This window comes from Choloepus didactylus, chromosome 6 (genome assembly GCF_015220235.1).
Source record: "Choloepus didactylus isolate mChoDid1 chromosome 6, mChoDid1.pri, whole genome shotgun sequence".
NCBI classification, from domain to species: domain Eukaryota; kingdom Metazoa; phylum Chordata; class Mammalia; order Pilosa; family Megalonychidae; genus Choloepus; species Choloepus didactylus.
Window position 1 is genome coordinate 124,538,263 of NC_051312.1, and position 18,102 is coordinate 124,556,364.

Below are 18,102 nucleotides of genomic sequence, written 5' to 3' on the forward strand. Positions count from 1 at the left end.
TCTGGGTGGGCCCTAAATCCATTGACAATTGTCTCTATAGGAGTGAGACAGAGAGAGGTTACACAGACAGAAGGGGAGGAGACAATATAACCACAGAGGCAGAGATCGGAGTGATGCAGCCACAACCAAAAAATGCTGACAGTTACCAGAAGCTGGAAGAGGCGAAGAATGGATTCTTCCCTAGAACCCCAGAGGGAGTGTGGCTCTGTTGGATCTCAAAATGTCTAGCCTCCCGATCTGTGAGAGAATAAATTTCTGTTCTTTTAAGCCACCCAGTTTGAGGTAATTTATTACGGCAGCTCCAGGAAACTAACAAAGCCCCCAATAAGGAAAGGGAAAGAGAGAACCAATAGGACATTTGAAGAAAGAAAAAAAAGTCAAGAAAAAAAATACATATATATAATCTGCTTTTTTAACTTTCCAAAATAGTGTTTGACCTTTTTGCTTATGTAACTGAAGTTGCAGCTGGACTAAGCTGTGCACACCCTATGGATCAGCATATTTGGGAATGTCTGAAGAGCAGCTGGGTGGATATACCAAGACTCACTGCATCTCATGGGAAGAAAAACATCTTATGGGACCAAGGTGGGCACATACACACTCACTAAAGATAGCAGTTGTCACTCTAATCACAACCAGGGAGTGTGTACTTACTATGCTAGTTGTCGAAGGAGAGAGACAATTTTAAATTGAACATGCAGCCTTCTGAGCTAGTTCCCCTATACTTTCATTCTGTCCTAATCTTAGAGACTGTACACAAAAGAGTGAGGAAAAAAATCTCCATCCTTAAAACCAATGAAATGGTAGTATATGCCCTCACATCTTTGAGAATCTATGTGGACATGAGGGTAAGTGGCCCCCCTGAGGAGGCAAATTCATTGTGGAGTACACTGGAGCATGGAAGAGAAAGTGGCAATACACATCACTCATTCATAGTGGGGAGGGCATTGTTGGAATAACAGAGGGTCAGGAATAGGAACGAAGCAACTACAGATGCCAACTGGCAGTCAGAAAGTCTGCATTTATCAACTGATGAGATAAACTACTGGGCACTTGCTGAACAATGTGGAAGGAATTAGTGAAGTGATGGAGTTGCTGAAATTCTATGGTGAGGGCATATAGTACTGTATGTCAAAGTACCACATGCCCATGACATGGCACATGGAAACATGATTTACAAGAACATGTTGGGAGAAAGCTAAATCCAATATATAAAATTTCCTGAATTGTCAAAACTGGCTAGCAACAAATAAATTAGAACATGAATGGAGATTATTTTTCTTTTTCCGAGGATTGGGGCGGGGCTGCAGAGGGTATGGTTCAACCATGTACGAACAGAATTAAAGTCACGGGATAATTTGGGAAGTGCATACGTTTAGGAGGAGAAGCAAATCATTTTGAAGCAGAAATGGTAAGACCTTTTGCCTGTTTATAAATTCACAAATTCACTATATTCCCATGTTTTGTTTTGTTTTTTAATCCACTGATATTAGGAAATCAAAGTTTCAACATACCATTTACTTTTATTGGCTAGGCCTTTCTAAAGTGAACAAGTATATCGCGTAAAATAGTTAAATTATTTCCATTTGCTTCTGGGCAAGATTACCCATTATCAAGCATCATTTCTCAGTTAAACCATTGCTTCAAAGAGGAAAAGAAATTTATAATCAAGTTTTTTAGAGCTGGACAGAAGGCTGTCTTTTCCATATAGCTGTTGATTATTTTTTATCTGATTTGCAAAAGATCCTCCAAACTGCTAGGCTGACTTGTTCTCCCTAGCACTGTGTGTGACAAAGTCAAGCGCTTGACTGCTCCAGCAAGTAGAAACCTGACTGCTAATTTGTGCAGGATGACTGTGTTCCCCGGGGGCCTTTTGTCGGTTCCTCCCGGTGTGCTCATAGGCAAGGAGGAGCTCCTGAATCAGATTTTCTACTCTGAAGGTTTGAAGCGAAAGATCAAAACTGCCAAAGAAAGTCAGGCTCTATCTAAGTTTAAACAGCCCCTCAGAATGTATAATTTATATTACCTGTTATAGTGCATCCCTAACCTTGAAAACATACCTCCTCCAACACACATTCATGATTTATATCCAAATAATTAGGTCACATTTATATTTAAAAATAAAAAGGACATGCGTTTACATTTTATATTCTGAAACCTTTCATGAGCAAAAAATAGTGCCTTCTAATATTATTTTCTGTACCAGCAGAATTAATACATATTTGTTAATGTTAATGTTAAGATAAATGTGAAATATTCACACTTATGTTTTGAAAGTGAAACATATTTATCAGCTGACAAATTCTGGAAACTGTTAAAGATAAACACATACACATATACTTCGGTGATGAAATTTGTTTCATCTCTGCACACTGTTACATGCTTTAGTTCGTCTCGTTAAAGCCACAAGTCATTTTGGTATATAAGAGGATAGTTACTAAACTAGAATTTAGCCAGAGTTTCAAAATTTTCAATTTGGTCTTTAACCAAAACACATGACACCCAGAATGAAGATTATAGATCTTTTTATCTTCTTTAATCCGCTTTTGCACTAACTTGCAATTTGAGCACAGAAATAACCTGTCCATAGAGATACTAGGTTTGTCAACTTTTCCCCATTTACGAATGGTAGATTGTTCAGCTGCATAAAATTCTGCCTTACAGAAAATTACCAAAAATACAAATTGCATCACAAGACCCAACTACATCACATATTATGCATATACTGTAAATATTTCTTTTAAGGAGAATATGTATTTCTCCTTAGAAGAAATATTCCCTTTTTTTGAAGGAAATACTCAATTTTAAATGCTGCAAATGAGAGAATTATTCATGTTTCAAATATTTTTACAAAGAGAAGCAACTCACCTATTTGAAGAGGATTTTTCTTTGCAAGTGACTCTGGTAGGGACAGTCACATAAATCTACATTTTGTTCAGCTCTTCATCATTTAATCAAAGACAAAAACAGCCTCAGGTGTGAGCTGGAAGTAAAAATCCTTCCATTCACCCAAAAGAGGCAGAGAGGGCTCCGCAGAATAAAGTCCAGCAACCTCATCACATGTTCCACCAGCTCCTCCCTGCCTATTGTTTTTCAGGGACAGTGACCTCCAAAACCTCTTATTTAGTGCTACACGCACTCTTAATGGTTTGACGACACAGGGAACACATCACGTGCCAAGCCAACACCTTAAGGGGGTGGGAAGCTTTTCAACCAGGAAGACGGGCCAAAATATTTAGCAGTCAGCTCAACAGCCTTACTTGTTTTCCGCAAAAGAATCCCAAAACATAATGATTCAAGATGAACTAATTTACACAGTTCTAAACTGGGAACCATCTGGAAATATGCCTCTACTGCTCCAAATGATTCCCTTCCTTCTCCTTAGGTTTAAATTCTGGGCAACCACATCAGAACGGCTGCCCATGATATTTCTGGTGACAGTAACACATTTTTTTCTCTGTTTCAGAATTCTTTTCTACTCTCTGCTCATTTCAGATTTACTCTGGTCTAGTCTTTATACCTCATCTCTCCTTGTGAAAACAGACATACCCCTTCCCCCAAAAGGGAGTGGTTTTTACTTAAATAGATCTTCACAGTGAAGGTACACACCAGGTTCTTGGAATGGTAAAGACACTGTCAATAACTGTCTCCCAACATTTAACCCATCAACCACCAAGGGACCCAACACCACCCGGGACCTCTGCAGTTGTTTAGAAGGTGGAGTTCAGGTGAGCTAAGTTTCATAAGGACTTTGTCACTATGTGAGCTAAGTCCTGTTTTCTTTACCATTATCTGAATATAATTCTAAGAACAAACAAATAACATTCTGAACACAAAAGAGGCTGCTAACCTCTAATATTGGATAACTGATGAACTGTCATGTTCTCTGAGTTTAGCTCACCCTTTCTGTCCCGATGACTGAAGCTTTAAGGTTTCCTTTCCAGATTTTCTGAACGAGAACAGGGAAGCAAATGACGATCTGAAGCTCAGCCGAGAAGGAATGGATATTGGGTTTTTTTGATTAGGTGGATTTTTATATCTTGATGTTTGTGATTCCATAGGACCTAAAAGAATTGTCAAAATTTTGCATTATTAAACTTGGAGGTAAATATACCTCAATGAACTAACCCTTTGTTCTTGCTTCCCTCTCTTCCTCTGTCCAGTCTAGAAATTGAGCAGGCATCCCCAGATGAAGACTTCAGGAAACAAGGGGAGCCGGAGTCATTTGGAGCCCCGTGCTGTGATTGTTCTGCTGAGCTAGAGAAAATCCTCACAGGTAGTTGTAAGTATTTGGATACGCACTGAGGATTGCAGTTCTGTAGAATATCCCACCCCGCAGACCAAATGTGTGAATCTTTCTGAACACATCTTCCTCCCTCTCCCTAAGGTAGGATGTCAGGGTCCCCATCCTATTCTCATGTTGCTCTAACCACCTTGTCCTCCAGAAATTTTTATATTAGCACTTTAAAACCATGGTGATAGGGACTGTGTAACTTTCTATACCTAAGAAAGTAAAGGAAAAGGAGATTCAACTATTTAGAGTGTTCCCTATTCCCTCCAAAATCTATCTCTGTATATATGTATTTGCTTCATATACGGTATAAATATATGTGTGTATGTATGTAATCTTTATGTGTGTATAATAAAGGTGTATATATATATATATATAATATAGTTTATATATGAGTATTAAAAACTTCTAAGGCATTCCCCCTTTACCTTCTTCTTCCCTCCCCTTCTCCTCCTCCTCCTTCATCATCATTCCATTTAGTTAGGTGCTTTTACTGTGTTTCAGCTTAGTGCTTTACACAAATAATTTTATTTAATTTTAACAACCACCCTATGAGGTAGGTATTATACCCATTTAAACATGAGAAAATTGAGGCTTATAGAGAATAAGTAACTCGGCCAGAGTCAGCAGGACAGAGGCAGGTTGGAGATTTGAACCCAGGCCTTGTGTGGCATCAGTGTCTGTGTTCCTGACCACTATACTATCTTACCTGATTCTAAAAACATACCCCCAAGACATTATTACAGTAAAATAACAGATCACTCTGTTTAGTGTATGCGGTGTTATAAATCTTTTGTATCTTATGATTTTAGAGTAGTCCTAAAAATGGATTGGTTAACTTAGAGATCCACTTAGCCACTATCTACAATACTATCCTATAAGAAAAAATAACTTTTAAATCTAATTTTTTTCTCACCATTTTTTGCCATCCCCTTCCTTAGCCTGTATGTAAGTGGCTGTTTTAACATTTGGCTAATGTCTGTTTCATTGCAAAACTTTTTTCTTTGGATTTCTTCAAACCATTCACCAGTCACTCCTTGAAGCCACCTGATATCTCTTTTTGTCTTCTGGAGTTTGCTGAAATAAAATAAAAATATCAATGTACTTTTTAAATTCTTGGAATTTTGGTACCATTAGCATCTAATGCAAACTCATGTGATCGGCTCAACATTACCTAGTATAGGAACAGCATAAACTTAGAATCCCAGGGGGGAAAAAAACTGGCTATAGTCAAAATTTCCTTTCACCACTGTGTGTGTGTGTATATATATATTAGCTGTATTCTTTTAAATATAATGAGAATCAAAATGTTTTTGCCAGTAGTTAAAATAATCATACTGGTAAAGGCAACCTGGGTTGAGCAACGTGCTAAAATCTGACCTAATAATGCAAATGAGTGTTAGATGCTTTAACAACACTAGAAGATTCTAGGTCTGATTATTCATTCAGTCATTAATCAGTGAAATGTTTATTGAATGATGTCTATGTACTAAGTCCTATTTAGGCAATGGGGATTTAACAATGAATATGACAAATAGGCTTCTTACTTGCCTATCCAGTGGTCAAAGATAAAAGCTAATATACTAGAAAAAAAATTGTTGTATGTAATAGTTTTAGATAATTGAATACTTTAAACAAACAAAACAAAAGCCTACGAGTGAGCACAGGGCTAATGAATCAGGTGGTAAGTGACAGTGATGGTCTGATTTGAGGTGGACAGGCCATTCAGGGCACAAATGTGCCTGCCCCACACATCAGAATACCAGGCCTGAAATTCTGTCATTACTTCTTTCTTCTTCTCTTCTGCCCTTTCCTGCTTACTCCTCTTTCAAATGAAAATGCTGCTCCTAGTTCTTAACTAAATACCCCAATGTGATTTGTTATTTTTTTCTAAGCAGATCATTTTGCTCTATTTCAGGAAGATCCTAGAACTGTTGGCAAATGAGAGGTTCTTAATCCAGAGGGAGATGTCTCTGGACTGAGGGAAAAAGAGCAGAAAGGGGAGTTTGAGGAACATGATGACAAATCTCATAAAGTGTTGAGTTCCGCATAGCACTGGTGAAAAATTAGGCTTGTTGTTGGATTCCAAGCTTGGGAAGTTCTGCTGTATGGGGAGGTATTTCATGTGACTCAGCACCTATTTTGTCCCTTATTCAAGGTCTGCTGTGAAGCACAAGTATTAGGGACTTCGTAGTACTAAGAAGATGGTGGGCAAGAAGTCTGCAAAGTGGCAAATTAAGGTTTAAAGGCAATGAACTGAAGTAGATGCAAGTCAGGCTCCTGCTTGGGGCTATGATACTGCCATTTCATAAAACACTGGAGAAGGAAGCCAGAGGTCATCCTGCCCAGACTTGTATCTTTAAAAGCATTAGGCAGCAACTATTATATTCAGCCTACAGAATCTGCATTGGTGCCTCCCATTTTGCCACTGCCACCCCTCTGACACCTGGTGACTCCCGTCTCCATTGCTGCCTTCCTTACTAACAGACTAAGAGACCACACATATCTGCTTTTTTTTTTTTTTTTTTTTTTTTTTTTTTTTAAATTCAGTTTTATTGAAATACATTCACACATCATACAATCATCCATGATATGCAATCCACTGTCCACAGTATGATAACATAGTTATGCGTTCATCACCACAATCTATCTCTGAACATTTTCCTTACATCAGAAAGAACCAGAACAAGAATAAAAAATAAAAGTGAAAAAAAAAAAAACACCCAAATCATCCCCCCATCCCACCCCATTTGTCCTTTAGTTTTTATCCCCATTCCTCCACTCATCCATACACTAGATAAAGGGGGTGTGATCCACAAGGTCTTCAAAATCACACTGTCACCCCTTGTAATCTACATTATTATATAATTGTCTTCAGGAGTCCAGGCTGCTGGGTTGGAGTTTGGTAGTGTCAGGTATTTACTTCTAGCTATTCCAATACATTAAAGCCTAAGAGGTGTTATCTATATAGTGCATAAGAATGTCCACCAGAGTGACCTCTCGACTCCATTTGGAATCTCTCAGCCACTGAAACCATTTTGTCTCATTTTGCATCCCCCTTTTGGTCAAGAAGATACTCTCAGTCCCACGATGCCGGGTCTACATTCATCCCTGGGAGTCATACTCTGCGTTGCCAGGGAGATTTACACCCCTGGGAGTTGGGTCCCACGTAGGGGGGAGGGCAGTGAGTTCACCTGTCGAGATGGCTCAGTTAGAGAGAGAGAGGGCCACATCTGAGCAACAAAGAGGTACTCAGGGGGAGACTCTTAGGCACCATTACATACAACTTTAGACTCTCCTTTCACACATATCTGCTTTTAACCAATACTGGCCACCTCCAACTTATTAATGCCTGACTTATTAATATCTTACATTTGCCCATGACCTCTACTTCCTCTCAGCCCTCCCAAATGGTGGTTCTCCAACTGTCAGCACCACCCTCCTCCACTTCTCCACACATCCCTCTCATTTCAGAGGACAGTCAAGCCACCTGACTTAGGAACTATCTAAACGTAAATTTTATTTATTTATTTCTAGATGCTCAACGTAACACTGACTCTCTGAAAATAATCACAGTTCACTTAGTCCTACCGTGAACACTCATTCTATGCCAGCACACATATCCATCACTGCCTGTTTCTTTTCCAACTTCCAGCCAATGAAATCAGAAATCTCTATTTCCCCATGAATACCCATACATTTTGAATTCTACTCCAGAACATATATTTTAAAGAAATGAACCTCCCCCAAAAGGCACATTAATTTAATTGAACATTATGCAGTTGCTAAAAGCAATTATGCAGGCAATGTAGAATACTGGGAAAATACATATGACAAAATATGAAGGAGGAAAATCAAAATACATTTTATCTATAATCACAACCATATAAAACTATATATAAAAAAAGATGCATTCAGTTGGATACACTAGGGAAAAATGAATACCTGATCTCTTAAAGTGGAATAATTACGGCATCATTTTTATTTTTAGTTTTTTAATTATGTTTATTCAATAAGTGCAATATGTAAAACTATTTTTCCTTTTATTAAATTACTATTTTTTTCATATTGCAATTTTTCCTTTTTAATTTTTTTTGGAGATAGAGAAAAAATCAGGCATATTTTTACAATCCTGATGCAATTACTATTGCCCTTTTGGTATGATTTTTTTCTCTGCATTTCCAACATGGTTGTGATAAAATTTATTCACTAAGCATTTGTGGAAGGTCTCCTATGGTGCAGATGCTGGGATACAATGGTGAGCAGAGCAGATATGGTTCCTGTCCACAACGAGTTTACAGTCTCATGGGAGAGACATGAATCCAGTAATGATACAGATGTTGGTTAACAAATTGTGATAGGTATGATTTATTCATTCAACTCATGTTTGAACTCTGGGTAAAGAGCAGTGAACAAGCCAAGTCCCTGCCCTCATGGAAATTACATTCTTCTGAGGTGGGAGTGGAAGGCAAATGTTAAAAAAATAAACAGATGCTATCAGAGCCCATTGTTATGTGCTCAGACAGGGGGTCAGGTCTGGGGCAACAGGGAAGATTTCCCTGAGATGTTTTTTGGGCTAAAGGCCCAGGAGGAGAGCTTTCTGGCAAAGCAGTAGCAGCGATAGAGCAACAAGGGCCCCAAGGGAAGAAGCAAGGGTAGGAAATGAGGCTGGTGCTGCCATGGGGAGGGAGACGCACCAAAGCGGGGAGGAGAGAGGCAGCTTAGGATCACACAGAGCTTAGGGTTGGGTTATGCAATGAGAAAGCATCGAAGGCTCAGCAGGGCCTGACACGGTGGATTTTCATTTTTAAAAGATCATCCTTGGGGGATGGGGAGATGGGATGTTTTGGGTGTTCTTTTTTATTTTTATTTTTACTTTTACTTTTATTTTTATTCTTATTTTAATTTTTTTTGGAGGAATGAAAATGTTCAAAACTTGATTGTGGTGATGAATGCACAACTATATGATGGTACTGTGAACAACTGATTGTACACTTTGGATGATTGTATGGTATGTGAAAATATCTCAATACAATTGAATTTTAAAAAAAGAAGTAATAAAAGTGAGCTGAGGTGGCTCCACTAATATCAGAAAAAATAGAAAAAAAAAAAAAAAGATCCTCCTTGGTGCAGGTGGAGAATAGATTCCAGTGGGGGACAGGTGACCAGTTCTAGAAGGAGGTATTTGCTTGGACTGGGGTAGTGGTGGTAGAGCTGGAGAAAAGTGGATGGAGTTCAGAGCTATTTAGGGGTAAAACTGACCCCAAAGTGTTTACCAAGTGACACAGTGACTTTGGGGGGTTAGGGACAGACACATATCAAGACTCCTAGACCTCTGATTTAAACAAATGCATGGACGATCCAGTCATAGAGATAGTGCATACATAATCTTTTATTTTTTTTTAAACTTAACATTTAAAAAGCACTTTTATCATTACTGATCTTTGGGACAATCATTAAATATTTGCATAATTATTTATGCTAATATGTTTTCCACAATTTAATGTGTCCTGGTGTCAGACATTGAGATTTTCCCTTAGACATAATACTGTAATGAACATTATTGTGCATTTTCTATTTTTATACCAATACAATTATTGGGCCAGAGGGTCAAAACTATTTTGTGATTTTTTTTGTACACAGATTGCAAAAATATTTTTCAAAATGTGCCAATTTTACTCATGCCAGCAATACACAAGACAGCCACTAGGCAACGTTGGAAAAGTATATATTATCATTTCAGGTTTTTTTTTCTAATTTAATATTTTAAAGTTACCATGTTTATAATTGTGGGTGCTTTTTAAAATGAATTCTACTTTCTTTGTTTAATAAATAAGATATGCTGCCTTTCTTTGATCAGTAGTGAAGTTTGAACACTTTGCAATATGTCTGTTTATTAATTATATTTTGTGTTTTGCAACTGTGTGTTTTGTCATTTTGATGAATCAATGCCCCAAAGTTTTTCATTGGAATGAGACATGTATAATAAAAATATTAATTCATTATTTTTCACATTTGCACTATTTCCCCCAGGTTTTTAATTTTATTTTGATTAAACTTTGAATGTTGGGCCATAGGAACCTCATTTTTGCTAGGGCTAGAGTAGGTAGAACACAATTCATTTGTAGATATGCTTATGCTAATATTTGTCTCCTGAAGACAATGATAAATGAAATGCAAACAGTAACTTCATCAGATACAAGAAGGAAGCAAGATTTTGAAGAAATTCAGTGGCTTTTAAGGCAGAAATATTTGAACAGTGAACATGGGGATGGTTGCCAGGAAAATGGGTGAACTTTTACAGCCACAAGCTAGAAAATATAAGGTGTCGGTGGTAAAAAATGACATTGTGTTTACCTCTAATGAAGGAAGCAAAACAGAAATTGTTCAGGTCTTTGAAGTAAAGTGATCCAGGAAAGGAAACTATGGCTGACATAAAAATCTAAATTCTCTGGGTAAGTGTAACTTATCTCATAAGCCTTATACAGCCAAGAGCACTGTGTACTATAAAATAAATACAGTTTGTACATTTATAGAGCCTCACTGATATTCTTGTACTCAAAAGAACACAACAATTGTAAATCAGTGGTTTAGATCCATTCGTTTACTTAATATCAAATAAGCTTAACACTAGCAAGAAAGAAAACCTTCTGAACATAAAGCAGGTGTGCAGTGATGTGAAACTTAAGAGGACAGTGTTTTATGTCTTGGCTAGCCTCAGTTTGACAGCATTTATTTGTGAGTGGAATTCAACCAAGTTCATAACCGACCTGCACTGAACTCCTTGTCATTTATATTGGTTTTCATAACCCATCCAGGCATTTAGAGAGTACAGTCCACTTTATGCCAATGTGAAGAACCTCAGGGTTACAAATGACATAAATACAGGTAAATTGCAAGTACACAGCTTGGTTAATTAGTCCAGCTTGACTCAACATATCACAAGGGACTGTTGTCTACACTTTTAATTAGTTTTATCCCCAGGCTGATCAACTTGACTAAATTAAATCAGATCTTTTTTTGCTGGGCCATAGGTTTTGCTCCCTGTCTCAAGTCAAAATGCCCTTTCTTACTTACATGAATCTTAGCTTGATGAGGGCTGCCTTGGATTCCATCCAAACACCTCCTGAAGAAGTCTCCTCTTAGGTTTCTCCAACTGACTTAAATTTCCTTTTCCTTTATTTTCCAGCCTTGAGTTAATATATCCCATCTCTCCTCTCCTCTCCTTTGACTTTCCCAGTTGTGCCCTTGCTGACCTTTGCTACTCACTTTTTTTTGTTCACCTTTATTCTAAGTGAGCCTTTGACCTCACCTTAATCTCCATGACTAATTATTTACTACCCATTTAGAATGTGCTCAGTAAATGATAGTTGTATTTATTACCCATTGTTTAGCTCCACTTGTCTGCTCCTTGATAATCAAATCCTGGTCCATTCTTGAGGCGCCATTACACAGTGGAAAGAGTACTAGACTATGGTCAGGTTCTAGCTGGCTGATTTTGGCCAAATATTCAACTTCCTTGGCTTTATTTTCCTCATTTGCAAAAGACAGTTAGTTGATGTGGTAGATGGTTTGCAAAGAAGGCCTGAAATATTTCTGTCATCCCTGACTGTATATTCCTTTGCAATGTGACTTTCTCACTCTTTCCATCAAGAGATGGAGTCTCTTTCATATGCTTTCACCGATAGAACGTGATGGAAGCGAAACTGTGAGAATTCTAAGCCTGAGCCTCAATGGGCCTTGCAGCTTCTGCTCTCTTGCTCTTGGAACCTTGAGATTGCCATACAGAGAAGCCTCCTGGAGGATGAGATCATGCACAGAGAGAGCCCAGCTGAGAAGAATCACCAACTGCCAGACTGTGAGTTAAAACATGGAGACCATCTGGACTCAGTCAAGCTGCCAGTCTGTAGGAACCAAATGACTGATCCCATGCTAGACCAGCAGAAGAACCAAACAGCTAAGCCAGCCTAAAGGGCTGTCCCACAGAATCGTGGGCTGATAAAAAGAACTTTTTTAAACCTTTACATTTTGGGGTGGTTTGCTTTGCACAATAAAAATGTGGAACCAGACTGAGCTCATCTCAAAGATACCTTCTTGTCTAAACAAAAAACTCAGCATTACTACATCACATTTAAATCATCATGAAATCTTAAAAAGCTGAATAGGGCCTCAAGAGATAACTGGCCAAGCTCTCTGTCTTCAAGTGAAATAATAACATGAGATTATGTTTATCGAGCCCCTGCTATCACACAAGGACTTTGGATCATTGCTAATCCTTCCCACAACACTGAAGAGGTACTGAGTCCTCATTTACAGAGAGGGCACTGGGGCTTGGCAGGCTGGAGCCATTGAACTGGGTGAGAATTCACGCCTCTGATTCTAAAGCCCGTGTCCTTCTAACCTTATACATCTCACTGCTTCTGTGTATTATTAACCCCACTAATAAACAAAGCAATTCATAAAAGCTTAAAGTGACTTTTGCCAATTTCAAAGGTGGTAATAATAATCCACAGTTATACACATTTTGACAACAAACAAGCCCCATAAGCCACAAAACAGAATTATAGCTTCATTTTCTCAAAATAATTCTCCTCATCAGCTCTCCTTGCCAAGGGCATCAGTTCCTCTTTTTGCTGTTCTTACCTCCCTTTTTAACATCTCACTTGTATTTTTACTACTCCACTTTTATTACTTCCTTGGCTTCTGAATACATATCTTTTTTCTTTTACAACTGACCTTCCTGTAAATAAGTCTCCCATTGTGCCCTGTTCTGCCTTCCAAGCTGGTAAGTATCCTGATCCCTATCAACTCTCTATTCCTGGCTTCAAGGACCTTTTGCCAAATATTTCCAAAATCTCCCTCCCATCCCAGTCTTACAGGTTCTGTCATCAGTGAACACCAGAATGAACTCTCAATCACACTGAATCTTATAAAAGTCGTTTTGCCTCTTGAATTATAAGAGATCAAAGCAGCATTAAAGTTTTCCTCCCAGACAGGAACTGAAACACATTTTTGTTTTGGTTGCCCAGCAACCATAACACACAGGAAAGAACAAATGGTGGAGTGTATGGGATGGAAACTCTATCCCAAGTCAGAGCCTAAACACTGGTTTAATGTCATAATGGAGAAGGGATCAGGACCTGAAGCCTTTCAAAGACCTGAAGCCCCAAGGGAGACTCACCAGCTCCGGAAAGGGTTGCCTCTTTGTTTTCCTGCTCCAGAAAGGTAATCCTTCCAGGCACAGATTTCTTATCGTTCATAGTCTAGGGAAAGCTTTAGGACAACTACTGCAAGTTCTCAGCCAGGAGGAGGCAGAGCAAAGGAAACAAAAGCCTTTGCTGTTCGGTGGCTGCACGGCAGTTTTACCATCCAGGACTTGGCCGTGTACTCTCTGTTGCTCTTTCGAAAAGACAGTTATTTGAGAGCTTTTGTCCCTGACATCAGAACCTGTCCTTTGGCTCAGCCCACAGCCAAAACTCAGGGAGGGGCAGGGATTAGAAAAAGCAAGCAGTTGTATTAAAACATGCCCTTTTGATAACAGAAAAGTTAAATCACAGAGGGAAGGTTGGAGGAAGGGGAACCCAGACAAGGAAAAGTGATGAACCGATCTAAAGAAAGCAACAATGACAACAAACCTTCAGAACAAAAGAATGACAACAAAATAATGGCACCCGCACTCCAATCATGGTAGATAATAACGTCCATTGAAACTTCTTGAAAGGCTGGGATCAAGATCTCCTGAAGGACAACCTTTTGTTATAATTATTATTTTTAAATTGACCACTTGAACCTTTCTGTATGTTTATTCTCACATGACACAAAGTCAGAACTGAAGGAAAAAATAAGGTATCTAAGGAGCAAAAAGGATATGTAATTCCCTATTGATTCAGATCACAGCAAGCTGCTCAGTGATCCTTTACCTACAGCTGCCCTGAAGAAGGCACTAGGGAAAATACCAGCTGTCTACATTCCAAAACTTCATGCCAATTATGGAAATAAAACAACTAGAAGAGTACATATGATTCCAGGTTCAAATTGACATTAGCTTTATGGAAGATTAACATAATATTTTGTAGTATTTCTAATACCTTCATGGTGCTGAATATTATGGAAACCTCACAAACTGAAATGGTACATTGTTTTCTGAGGAGGCAAACAGACCTAGAATTAAATTTTAATCATATATAATATGACATCCATTGTATTGGGTGCTTCCACATGCACTGTCTCATTGAATCACCCTAGGAACCCAGTGAGGTAGGTAGTATTACACTTATTTTCCAGTAAAAGGAATTGAAACCATGAAAGACAAATAAACAAAAACAAAAAAAACCATCTTCCTGGGGTTGTAAAATGGTGAGTGAAGAGCTAGACTTTTGCCTGGCTTCAGATCCGAGTACCAACCCCAATAATATTTATTGAGTGAGTACAGTTATTTTCAGATTTTTTTCAGAACCAAAAGTGATAGCTCAAATTGTTGGACACTTGCATGTAATGAATCTCCACTTTTGAGTCTCTGCACTTTTTTTCATGCTGGGTTGTCTTGTCACTGAATTGTCAGCTCCCTAAGCAGAGTCCCTGATTTTCTGGACATACAGCAAGGAGTGAATAAATATTTGTTGAATAACCCAACAAATGAATATAGGATCCAAAACTAGAGTTTTTAGCCTTTCCTTCCCTCTTCTTCCTCTTTAGACAGACAGTCAGACATTTTCCACGGAAACCTATAAGCCAAGCATTAATGCACGTTGAGTGGTGGGATTCTACAAGCATAGGGAAGCAGCTCAGAGCGGCAGGATGGGACAAAAAGGCCTCTTGTATGCTTTTATTAGCACAACCACAAGGAAGGTTAGGGCCAATAAGGTTCTGATCCATAGATAAAATGCATGATCTCAACACCTTGGACTTGTTTATTTTACAATCCATGGCTGCTTTCCAAACATGACTACATCCTAAATTCTGACCACATCTGCTATACCACTTGTTAGTAGTTAGGTAAAAAGACAGAACTGCACACATGCATATCTAGTGCACCCCCTTCATTTTCATCAATAAGAATGCAGAACATTGTTTTTCTCATAATCAGATAATTTAGCTAATTCTTATAACTGTCCTGCTGAGAAAAGAAGACAAAAAAGGATTGCTCTTTGAAGAGTTCTAGGCAATTCCACAAGGTTAAAGGAAAGTGATGCCCTGATGGATTCTTTCTGGGCCCAGGCAGGGTCTACAGAAGACTACATTGCTTTTACTTCTTACACCGTAATTAAATTCGACAATTATTGTATTCAAATTAATTTACCTCCTGTATCATGCAGTCTTAAAGATGTTAGAAAACCAACCCAAAACCAACATTCTAGAATTAGCTTTAATTGTAAGGAACTTAATGTTGCAATATTAGACTTCCCCCTTTCCCCCTCATTGGCTCTCAAGTAGCTATTCAGCTTTACTTTAGGACACAGAATGCTGAGATAGTGCCCTGAGGTTTCCTAAATGTACCACCATGAATGTACTGTTCCTGGGTTCCCATCGGGACTGGTACAGATTTTAAAAGTCCATGATCTGTGAAGCAGTATCTACTATAGGAGCATTCATTGACTGGGTCTAAGTAAGTTTGATGTTGAAATCTGTGCAAGCTCATCAGTTTGGATAACAGTTTGTAATAAATTTTCAAAATGAGTTAACCTTTGAAGTAACCCTTATTCAAATGGTTGCTGCCCCTTCGATGTCCTCTCTAGCAAATGATGATTGTAGTTTTAAAACTGTTTTTCTCCATCGATTGACCTGACAATCCAACACTCCATCTCATCAGAAATTACTACAGCATCACATTCCAAAGGGCTTTAATTTGAAAATTTTCTCTTGAATCCTTGTACTAAATTTTATCATTAGAATTAGTACTCTGTTGATCAGTTATTCCAAACACACATATTGTTTTCCTACGGTATTGTCTCATCCAGAAGAGCTCATTCAGTTTTATTTTCAGGGGTAGTTATACATTTATTTACCAAAACATGCTCCTAAAAATCACTCCTAAAATGATTCTGGATGGCAAATTATGATCCTGGGGGGCTTCTATGGTTGCCTAGCAACCTGTGGGGCTCCCTGGGGCTTCCAGTGGTCCACCACAGGCTCCAGCCGAGTGTCACCCCTGGGGAAGACAGGTCTGATGACCATAAGATCTCTGTGGCTGTTCAGAACCCCTTTACCATGCAGCTTGCTCTGAGCTTTTTGTGCCCCAGGTGCCAGGGCTGAGGAGCCGGACTAGCTTCTCACATATCAGCAGTGAGGGCCTGGGTAAGAAGAACACAGTTTGTGATCAAGAGCAAATCATGGAGCACCTAGAAGTTGTTATCAACAAACCAGAGATACAGATGTCCCTACAAGAACTGCAGCTCATTATTTCAAAATGCACAATTTTGATGGCAATAATTTGCTTGACAACTTAGAATTCTCCACAGCCATCATTCATGTTCATAAGGAGGAAGGGAGTGAAGAGACACCACCAATGAACAAAGATGAACTGATTAACTTAATTTATAGGCATTCGGAGAACAATGATGGATGCACTGACTAAGCTGAAATTGCAAAACCACTGCAGTCGATGTTATTTGGCTTTCTCAGTTAAATGCAAATGTGACCCATTATAATGTGAACACTTCCGGTAATGCAGAATAATTTATTGCTGCAGTATTTTTGTAAAAATCTGTGGCAACTTGTTATGCTGGGGTGAAAAACAGAAATCAAGAAATAAAAGAGAAGTATGGAACACATGGTAATCCCTATGTTAAACCTCTAATTGGACAAGGGTCTGATTAAAGAATCCTTTTAGGAATATTGGATGATTGGAGCCAAGTACTCAAGAACCTGAATTTGACTGTAGAATACTGCTAGTCTCTTGGTTTTAATTCATGCTACCTAAAAAGTAAGACAACAAGCTTTACCAAGTGTCATACTTTTCACTAATAGAAGGAAATGTCTCCCCTGGTTACCTTTCTCCAGGTAAATGTGGTCGGTATTCTGTAAAGTCCCTGGCCTAAAGGATTACTTGCTCTGGGCAAGTAGATATTCACAAGGCTATTTCAAAGCCACAGCATAAGAATGTCACGTGTTGAGTTTAGCTGGCCACAGAGTCCAAGATTCTGGATCCTCTGGAGTTTTGAAAATGATATAAGTAATTGACCTAAGTAATTGACCTTTTTCAGTTTTTTTCAGTATTTTATAAAACTACTGCCACATCCTTATACTTTATTTCTTTTATGTTTCTTCAACCTGGGAGAGACCTTGAATTTAAGAGTGTTCTCTACTCTAATCAATAGCAAATGTTCTATCTAGCTTTCTTAATTTAACTCTTGTTTCTAGCATTTTGGTTTTGCAGTTTAGAAATTATCAAGAATGTAAGGACTCTATTCTTTCTGCTTTATACAGTGGTGGTAAAACTACCAACTGGTCTAGCTCAGGTGAGAAGTTAAAAAGATCATTCACCTAATACAATGATTAACCTGATACAAGTTATATTTCAGAAGGAATGTGGTTTAAATGACTTTTCCTAGCCTAAATATGTGAATTATTTCAGACCAGTAAAATTAGAAAAGGAAGCTTAAAAACTCTTAATAGTATAAATCTCAATAGTAGTCAAAAGTTAGAAGCAGCAGATTTTAATTTGGTTTATTGGATGCAATGAACACACTATAATAGAAACCTGAAATGATGGTTGACTGAATGGGATAAGGAAATTGCATAAAATTTGCTGTAAGATATATAGAGATTTGTTTATTAAATTATTCTTATAAGAAAACATGTATTTGTAAAAA

The 18,102-nt window shown here is 38.2% G+C and overlaps 1 protein-coding gene across 7 annotated transcripts in view; it reads right to left on the minus strand.

Moving 5' to 3' along the window:
• EXPH5 (exophilin 5) overlaps window positions 1-18,102 on the minus strand; it is an 84,243-nt gene that overhangs the window by 35,803 nt on the left and 30,338 nt on the right. For 3 of the 7 annotated variants that reach the window (XM_037841342.1, XM_037841341.1, XM_037841345.1), the window contains exons 2-3: window positions 5,208-5,368; window positions 3,902-4,064 (exon numbers count right to left, since the gene is read on the minus strand). The exons of 1 other annotated variant lie outside the window; for it this stretch is intronic. In XM_037841342.1, coding sequence (XP_037697270.1) covers window positions 3,902-4,064; window positions 5,208-5,368 — 324 coding nt within the window. Of the gene's footprint in view, window positions 1-2,868; window positions 2,885-3,850; window positions 4,065-5,207; window positions 5,369-13,472; window positions 13,812-18,102 lie in introns of those variants that run through there. 3 more of the 7 variants (XM_037841344.1, XM_037841347.1, XM_037841348.1) reach the window with 3 other exon arrangements.